Source organism: Pinus tabuliformis, chromosome 2_2 (assembly GCF_031772625.1).
Source record: "Pinus tabuliformis cultivar Carrire ecotype Pingquan chromosome 2_2, CPIR1, whole genome shotgun sequence".
NCBI lineage: Eukaryota > Viridiplantae > Streptophyta > Pinopsida > Pinales > Pinaceae > Pinus > Pinus tabuliformis.
Genome location: NC_142300.1, coordinates 381,133,217 through 381,143,223, shown reverse-complemented (window position 1 = coordinate 381,143,223; position 10,007 = coordinate 381,133,217). Strand labels below are relative to the sequence as shown.

Genomic DNA, 10,007 nt, shown 5'->3' with positions numbered 1-10,007 from the left:
GTGGACAGAAAGAGAAGAATAAATTCCATCTCAGCAAGCTGTCGATGTTGTCCCGCCCAAATACATGGGGGTTGGGGCATATTGGATTTACACTCCTTCAGAAGAGCGCTTCTATGCAAAACTATGTGGAATGCGATAATGGGAGAGTCCAGCTGGAGTAAATCTATCAGGGTGAAATACATGGACGACCGCGACATTACTTATTGGTTCAGACAGCGCTCCATTGGGTCCGCCAATGGCTCAATCATTTGGAGAGGATTTAAAAAATTGGAGCTGTTTTTCCGGAAAAATTTGATATGGAAATTCCAAACAGGATCCAACATTATTATGGGTTTAGATGAGTTCGTAGGTTCAGGTGAACCGATCCACTTCTCCCAACATCTCCTGAGATACCTTCATTGCAGGGGACATTATTTTTGGGCCAGTGTTATTAAAAAATGGGATGGCGCCATCCCTATATGGAAATCTGTTTTTGATTTACAATTGACCGGTGTACTTGCGGGCCAATGGAACAACATCACTCTTTCATTACAATCGCGTGGTCTTTATCGTTCTTTGGATAGGGATGGCATCATTTGGAAAGGTCTCGGCGGATCCTCGGCTGTATGTGCAAGGCATATATACCTCTAGATTTTACTAACAGAATCCGATACATCTGATCTTATCTTTCCGCCAATTTTCTGGAAATTTGGATGCCCTATTAAAATCAATATTTTTGCCTTGGTGGTATTTCATAACCAGAATCTCACTTGGGAGAATCTCCAGACCTGCTATTCGTTCTCTTCTCAAATCAAATGCCCTCATATTCTCATTGCTGTAATTTTTATGATAATTTTGGATGAACATAATAAGTATAGAGCTTGTTTTTCGTGCTGGAAAAAAACTATGATACTGTTATTAACCGATCCTGCCAACGAAATTATTCAACACCTTCCGACTCCTGTCCATACGAATCAGTTGAGTAAATTTTAACGTATTCAAGAGACAGACGTGTTTGGTGAACCAACTATATAATCAATAATCGCTGACAACGCTTTATCGTATTGCAGAGAACGTACAATTAATGAGTCAATAGCCCCAAATATATTGGTGGTCTACAACCATTTGAGTATTATATTATTCAACACCTTCCGACTCCTGTCCATACGAATCGGTTGGGCAAATTTTAACGTATTGAAGAAACAAATTTTAACGTATTGAAGAAACACACGTGTTTGGTGAACGTATTGAAGGACGCTTTAAATCGTATTGCAGAGAACGTACAATTATTGTTTATAAGGCATTAAATGTGCCGGGTTGTATATGTGATATACAGCCCAGCTTATTTACTGCCCTCTGACATGCTACTTATTTTCAGCCCACAACATTCAAACCACCCGCGTCTCATGTTAAATTTGGTCATATCATTGTAAATGGGAACATCATGCATGTGGAGATTACATGGGAGAGTGTGACGTCAGTGGAGATTACGTGGGAGAGTGTGACGTAAGAAGGTTTTTATTTTACCACACTCGCTCAACACATTAAAGTTTACCCAATTGGTGTGCGTTAAATAATTTCGTTGTGAGGAGCAGTATTATAATCACACGGCTGTCATCATCTCTTCAATTTTAGATGGAGTTGTCTAATCAGTCGGAGGAATTGTTTTGACGGCTAAAAGTGACTGAAATGGGGTAAAGAATTTCAAAAATTTTTATAGAAGCAATGTTTAAATCATGTTTTTGCTGGTAAAAATCTATTCAACACCATGAAAAACATCTGCTAAAATCTTAAAATTTAACAATTATAACTCAAATCAAGAATTTCCATAAATTACGGCCAACTCCTCCGCCAAGATTGTCCAGCGAAAATAAAATAAATCGTATTGCAGACAGCGTACAATAATGGTCGGCACTTAAACCACCTCGCATCTCCGTTAAATTTGGTCATATCATTGTCAGCGAGAACATCATGCATGTGGAGATTACATGTGAGAGTGTGACGTAAGTGGAGATTACGCGGGAGAGTGTGACGTAAGAAGGTTTTTATTTTACCACACTTCCTCACCACATTAAAGTTTACTCACTCGGTACCTAATCAGCGGGTGTTAAATAATTTCGTTGTCAGCATCTGTTCATAGTAGTATTATAGTCACATGGCTATCGTCATATCTTCAATTTTAGATGCTTTGTATCGCAGGCCTGAATTGATTGATTGACCGTTGAAGTCGAAGGGTGCATAAATGAATAGCTCTAGTTTAATTCGTTATAACTTTTTGAAAATAATAATTTTTTTTTAGATTTTCAAAAAAATTTTGGAAATTTAAATTGTAATTATCTAGTTTCAAGTTTTTGACTGTTCTAGACAATATTTAAATACCTTGGTTAGTTTATTTCTAGGTCTCCATACCTTGGATAATCAAACAAAAACTCAAATCATAATTTCACCAAAAACCCAATTGGCAGATAATAACTTCCGCCCTTTTAGCGTTATTATTAAAATGCATCTTTCAAGTAGAGGTAATGGGTTTCAATACTAGCAAATTTCAGAGGGTACGTTCATAATTTCACCAAAAACCCAATTGGCAGATAATAACTTCCGCCCTTTTAGCGTTATTATTAAAATGCATCTTTCAAGTAGAGGTAATGGGTTTCAATACTAGCAAATTTCAGAGGGTACGTATGTCAGTATCGTCTACTTTATGACTTTAACTTATTCTAATATAGAATAACAATATTAAAATGTATTTTATCTTTATATCGCACTTGCTGTCACAGCATGTAAATATTAAAATGTATTTTCTCTTTATATCGCACTCGCTTACTTGGTACTCTGACTCATCTGACTCTAGCATGCAAATATTAAAATGCATTTTATAGGTATCAAATTTGTTTTCGCAGTTAAAATTGGCTGGAATCTAGTTATTTTTTTAAACAAATTTAAAACGGGATTGATTGAATCCTTTTTGACTGTGGAAAACTTAACCAGTATAACTTAGATCGCAAAGCTTAACACTGTAACTATAACATGGATTTTAACAATATCCTACAGAACTTTCCATTGTTTTCGGGGCACTATATCTTTATATCGAACTCGCCTACTTTATAACTCTAGTCATTCGGAGCATACAAATATTAAAATACATTTTATCCTTAATTCGTACTCCAAGAATTATATATAAGCAACCCGCGATTGCATATTCATCAAATAAATATCATAGCAGCAGAGGGTAGTGCTATAATACGCAAATCATCAGGTTATTGACTAGAATTTGCCGACGTGATGGCTGAGATTTTTGAATCTGTTTCTGCCATCCCTCGACGCACTGCCAATCATCACGGAAATGTGTGGGACGACGATCTCATACTATCTCTCAACTCGCCCTACGGAGTATATTTTCAATCTTTTCCATCAGTTTATCATGGCGTAATCTGCTCTTTGTTTCTTTAGTTTTTCTATTTGCTGTTAGCATTAATGTATATTTTTAAAAGTTTTTTGTTTGCTGTTATACATATTTTAAGTTTTCCGTTCGCTGTTAACATTAATGTGCCTCTCTCTCTCTGTATATATTTAATTGCATTGCACTGTAATTAGGGACCTGCATATTATGAACAAGTCAAAAGGCTCGTTGATGAGATCAAGCGTTTACTTCTGAAGGAAATGGACGATAGCAATCAAGATTTAATCAAACGTCTTCAGATGATTGATATATTGGAGTGCCTTGGAATTGATCGACATTTTCATCCTGAACTAGAAATAGCTGCTTTAGACTACGTTTACAGGTTAGGAACTTCTGCACATGTGAATGAATGAATATATCTATATATATATAACTAACTCATATATCTATATATATATATATATATATATATATGCACATGGTTTTTGTTGGCCGTTCGTGATTATTCCATGGTTGACAGATGTTGGAACGAAGGAGGTATCGGAGTGGGATCAAAAGATTCCTGCAAAGACCTTAACGCTACAGCGTTAGGATTTCGTGCTCTCCGACTGCATCGATATAACGTGTCTTCAGGTGGTAGCTGCAGTTGCTTTTCGACTTTACCCTCAAGATAGTTGAGCAGTACCAATTGAAATATTTGTAATTGTTGTTGGATTGGTGTTTGCTTCGTGGGTCATAAAAAACCATTGGTGGAATTTCCCACAAAGTTTTATGTTTACTTCACAAAGATTTCTGTTTCATTCAATTGTTATATTATTCACCCACAAAGTGTTTTTTCGTTTAAATCGATTTTTATATAATTCAGCTTTGAACAGGTGTCTTGGAGAATTTCAAGGATGAAAACGGGAAGTTCTTCTGCAGTTTCACTGGAGATAAACAAGTTAGAAGCATGTTGTCGTTACTTCGAGCTTCAGAAATTTCATTTCCTGGAGAAAAAGTAATGGAAGAGGCGAAGGCATTCACAAGAGAATATCTAAACGGAGTTGTAGCTGGAGGCGGGGAAGTGACCGGGGTAGATCAGAGTCTTTTGGAAGAGGTAAACAGTAAGCGCATTTTGAAAGTGTTACCTTAAAAAGAGATGCCGTCCATGGTTTTTTTAAAGTGTTACGTAAATTTAGAAAAAGGATGGTGTGCATGGTTTATAAAGGATTTGACTTGATCACTGTTATTTAGGTGAAGTACGCATTGGAGTTTCCATGGTATTGCAGTGTGCCCAGATGGGAGGCCAGGAGCTTTATTGAAATATATGGACAGAACCGCTCGTGGCTCAAGTGCGTGCCGTCTTAATGATATAGATTTGCTTTATCTTCAAATTTGCAAAATTGTCTATTTGCTTTATCTTCAAATTTCGAAAATTGTAGTTGCATACTAAATTCCTTTGCCTTTCTTTTTAAAGGTCAAATATCAACCAAAAAGTTCTAGAGTTGGCCAAGTTGGACTTCAATATTCTGCAATGCATACATCAGAAAGAGATACAGTCTATTACAAGGTCATAACCGGTACTTGCCATTTTCAGAGTTGGGTTTTTTTTACAGTTCCATATACATTATCAAAAATTCAAAATGTTTACACATCACTTTGTTTAATGTTTACTATAAAAATATAGTTACTTATTGAATGTGCTGAGAATGCTCAGTTCGTCTGAGATTGCGCCATTTTTTTTTATCCTAGTGATAGTTAGCGGTCAAAAACATTATCATTTAAATCCAAAATTATTAATAATATAAATAATAAATTATAATTCTCTTTCATCAAACTAAAAATAATATTATTTTTTAATAATATTTAAAAAAAATAATATTTAAATAATAAATGTTTTTGATAATAAATTATCATAATTCAGTTATCAAAGACAACTATTTCTTGCTGTAATTTGCAAATTGTTATTCAAGGAAAACCACTTTACATGAAATAACTAATTGATAGTCCCTAAAAAAACAAACTAACTATTAAAGTATTTCTTTACATACTAGAAAAACAAACTCTTAATCAAACAAAAGTAATTTTAAAACAAAAGTAATTTTAAAACTTACTCCACCCACATATATATTTCTTTCTACCTACCCAAACTCACAAAATATCTATTAATTATTTAATTGGAATGTACTCCTTTCTACCAACCCAGATTCACAAAATATCTATTAGTTATTTAATTGGTTTGTATTTCCTGTGGCGGACTTGCAGGTTTGGAAAGGATATTTAGATTTAATAAAAATTTACACTATTTTAAGCACAGTATTTTATGTGGAGTAAATTATATATATATATATCACACTTCTCATTCCTAAAAAAATACGGTGGTATTAAAATAAAATTACCTAATATTATATAGAAAGATATGCTAATTGACAATCTTGGAGATATGATCATAAATGACGTTCTGCACTACTATTATGTCCTGCGTAGGTGGTGGAGAGGCTCAGAAATTGCGCAGCTCAATTTCTATCGGAAGCGTCACGTGGAATTTTACTTTTGGGCTGTTACATGCATTTTCGAGCCCGAGTTTTGTCACAGCAGAGTTGCCTTCGCAAAACTTTGTGTCGTCGCAGCCGTTTTAGATGACCTCTATGACACTCACGGAATGTTGGACGAACTAAAAACCGTGTCGGAGGCAGTGAGACGGTGAATTTCAATTTATTCCCAGCTATTTTATTCATATTATTGCTATTTTATTTATTCCCAGCTTCTCAACCTATTCCAATCATATATTATTGCTATTTTATTTATTCCCAGCTTCTCAGCCTACTCCACGATTTTGTGCATATTGCTATTTGATTTATTCCCAGCTTCTCAGCCTATTCCAATCATATATTATTGTTTGCGTCATTTTCAGATGGAATTCTTCATTAACAGATGAACTTCCGGACAACATAAAAATTGCATTCCAGTTTTTCTTTAGCACAGCGAATGAATTGGCTGTTGAGGTCGCAAAAGAGCAAGGGCGAGATATGACATCCATATTAAAGGATAACGTATGTGTTTTGGATGATCTGTGATTTTATAGATGGATTATCTGTGTTTTTGGAAACGTATGTGTTTTGGATGATCTGTGATTTTATAGATGGATTATCTGTGTTTTTGGAATATCATTATTTTAATGGGATGCTATTATTATTATCACCTTACTTCCATGGTTGTCCTAAGAATGCAATTTACTGTGAAAAGGCCATGAAATTTGTCATTTGAAATTATATATTTTTAATTTTATTATGAAATTTGTCATTTGAACTAATATATTTTTAATTTTATTATTCTTCATTTAGAGAGAAAAGGGGAGACTTTAACCATTAATGTACTTTTACTTTTTCAATGATCAGTGGCAGCGATATCTTGAGTCTTATCTGCAAGAAGCGGAATGGATAGCGACTGGTCATGTGCCCACGTTGAATGAGTACATAAAGAATGCTCGCGCTAGCTCAGGGATGTGCATTCTAAATTTGTTTCCCCTTCTGTTGATGGGTCAACTTCTCCCGAACAACATTCTGGAGCAAATACATTCTCCATCCAAGATGCAGGAGCTCTCAGAATTGACGATCAGGCTCGTCGACGACTTAACAGATTTCGAGGTATTTGGCATCTAATTTTACATTTATTTAAGCCCGTTTAAACAAGTTCGGATGCACAAACTTCTGTGCAAAATACTGATTTTTTTCACAAATTGCAATGAAGGATGAGAAGCAACGCGGGGAGATAGCTTCAATTATAGAGTGTTACATGAAAGAAAACCCTGATTCTACCGTGGAAAACGCTTTAAATCACATCAAGGACATCCTTCGTCTCTCGCTTGAGGAATTGAATGGGGAGTTTCTCAAGGAGGACAGTGTACCGTTGTGTTGCAAGAAGTTCACTTTCAATATAACACGAGGCCTTCAATTTCTGTTCAGATACGGAGACGGCATATCGGTATCTAACAAGGAATTAAAGGAGCAGATATTCAAAATTCTCGTCGACCAAGTCCCAATTGAGGAATAATGACGACCCGGTTACTACCTGTGTGTATTAATTATGTTTTTGAATGTTTTATGCTTATTAAGTGCGTATGGCCATAGGGACGTGGATTAAATAAGCGGCCGGATAGAGAACAAAAAAGTTTATGGACGTAGTTCCGCTAAGTTCTGCCAAATTGCGTGTGGAAATTGTTCGCCGACAAATTCCAAAATATCACGTACGGCAATTACAATTATCACCTGATCATCGCTACTACTACTATATTTTCATATGTTTTATTATATTGAATTGTATTTTATATTTGTTTAATTAATGAGTTTGACTTTCATCATCTCGTGCTTTGCATAATGTTAATGGTATTATTTCGATATATATTTTTGTAAATTTAATTATTAATAATTATTAAGTGAATGGTAGATATTTTATTTTCAATTTAATATTTTAAAATATTTATAATTATTTTTGTTTTTAATTAAAATAATTAATTAAAAAAAATTATTGAAAGAGAATAAATTTCAATAATTAAAAATTTTGTTGCATGTGTTTTTGTCAATAAGCATGTTATCAATAAAAAAAATTATTAAGTAGGTGATATGAATCTAAACTTTATAGAATATTTTTAATAGTATAAACAAATTAAAGGCTAAGAGAATATATATATATATATATATATATATAGTATTGTGATCTAGAGGAACTAACTCTAGTAGCAATAGTGGATTTGAACCAACATCTTTCAACTTTCAATGATTTCGCATGTCTCAGCTTATCAATCTAAGGTTAAGAGTTATTTCCAATGTAGTTATGCATTTTTTGACATTAAAATAAATTCATTAATTAAAATAAAATGTCATATGAAATTAGTTATAGTATTTTGGGCAATATGGTATTAATAAGCTATGATAATGGTCATGGTAATGCAAAAACTTATATTAAGAATCTCCACCATAAAGTATAGGTAAATCTCTATAGTTAAGAATCTTGTTACATGCTTTTATCAAAATGTACATATGTTGCTTTTATTAATCTTTCTATCATTAATAATAATTCAAATTATTTTAAATAACGTTATAATTTAATTAATATTAGATTTTTTTTAATTTTAACAACTTGAGACTTACCATAAAACAAGTGTGAATTGCATAAATTTTGGTGGGTAGTAACTCCTTGTAAGTATATTTATTTACACATTTTTCTTATCTATTTGTTATGCAAGCACTTGCTTAAATTATGGTGGCCAGCAACCAATGGTAAATAGGTTATTTACATGAGTATTCAAGCTATTTTTAAGGATTTTAATTTTTGGTAGTTTTTCTATGAAGCTTAACAATGAAAAATCAAATAAAAAATCATTGCAAAACTATCTAAAAATAATGGCATAAATATTGCAACTATACGAGAAAATTTATGGCAGAAAAATATGAGCAATTATCCACATGCCATTGTTTTGTGCAAAGGCTAAAATAAGGCCTTCAAATTATAGTCCAATCGTGTTTGTTTAATATTTTTTTAATGATATTGAAAATTAAATAATTTTGTTTTAAATTATGCATTATAAGTTGCATGGTCAATGTTTAATGATAGTGAAAATTAAATATTTTTGTTTTGAATTATGTATTATAAGTTGCATGGTCAATGTTAAACTAACAGTGGTTAATATTAAAATTGATTCCTTGGACTAATAATGGTCAATAGGCAAATAGAATCTATAGTTTTACTCATATGTAAGTTTTGAGGAAAACATATAGGTGTAGTTTAACTTATAAACGAAATAACATTTTTCATGGGAATCCTACCATACAATTTCAGGCAAGTTTGTGATATTTTGTTGTTTAAAAAATATTATTGAATGCATAAATGGATACAACACCCTGAAAAATCCTTAGGACACTGAAATTCTATTAAACTTAAATTTTTAAAAATATCTATCAGATTTTGATTAAACAAGAGGTCTCTACTATGTGAGAAAATTATATGATAGGTCTAGTTGTACTAACTTCACAAATTTCTCTAGAGTTACATGTATACTACCCAATAAGTGGTTTAGAGCAAGAATCATTTTTTCTATCTATTGGAGGTGGCCAATGGATTTCAAGATTTTTCCACTAAGATTATAATTATTTTGTTTAAATATTTTATATGTATACTACCCAACAAGTGGTTTAGAGCAAGATTCATTTTTTCTAGCTATTGGAGGTGGCCAATGGATTTCAAGATTTTTCCACAAAGATTATAATTATTTTGTTTAAATATTTTATATGTATACTACCCAATAAGTGGTTTAGAGCAAGATTCATTTTTTTCTAGCTATTGGAGGTGGCCAATGAATTTCAAGATTTTTCCACAAAGATTATAATTATTTTGTTTAAATATTTTATTCTTTTTATGATGACGTTGATATTGAGGTGATCTATTTAGAAGGGATCCTAGAAGTGGGATTTTTTGAACTAGAGAGATCTTTGCTATTCTCAACAGAAAATCATGCTACAAGATGTTTTGTGACCTACTAAAAGACAAACCTAAATGGGCCATGGTTGAAGAAAAGTTTCATGTTCAACCCAAAATGGTTAAGCAATCTTCACTGGCCAAGAGAAGAAAATTTGAAGGCATTCTACTGATC

At 32.9% G+C, this 10,007-nt stretch overlaps 1 protein-coding gene across 2 annotated transcripts; it reads left to right on the top strand.

Moving 5' to 3' along the window:
* The first annotated feature begins 3,105 nt into the window (after positions 1 to 3,105).
* LOC149192836 (delta-selinene-like synthase, chloroplastic) lies at positions 3,106 to 7,718 on the top strand. Of its 2 annotated transcripts, XM_089406457.1 has the most exons (10): positions 3,106 to 3,369; positions 3,574 to 3,761; positions 3,900 to 4,012; positions 4,255 to 4,475; positions 4,613 to 4,710; positions 4,836 to 4,928; positions 5,846 to 6,061; positions 6,273 to 6,411; positions 6,757 to 7,005; positions 7,109 to 7,718. In XM_089406457.1, the coding sequence occupies exons 1-10, from the start codon at positions 3,262 to 3,264 to the stop codon at positions 7,409 to 7,411; spliced, it is 1,728 nt and encodes a 575-aa protein (XP_089262583.1). In that variant the 5' UTR covers positions 3,106 to 3,261; the 3' UTR covers positions 7,412 to 7,718. The 2 variants fall into 2 exon arrangements, with proteins under 2 accessions (XP_089262583.1, XP_089262584.1); XM_089406458.1 differs by lacking the exon at positions 4,836 to 4,928 and having other exon boundaries at positions 3,107 to 3,369.
* The last annotated feature ends 2,289 nt before the right edge of the window (positions 7,719 to 10,007 follow it).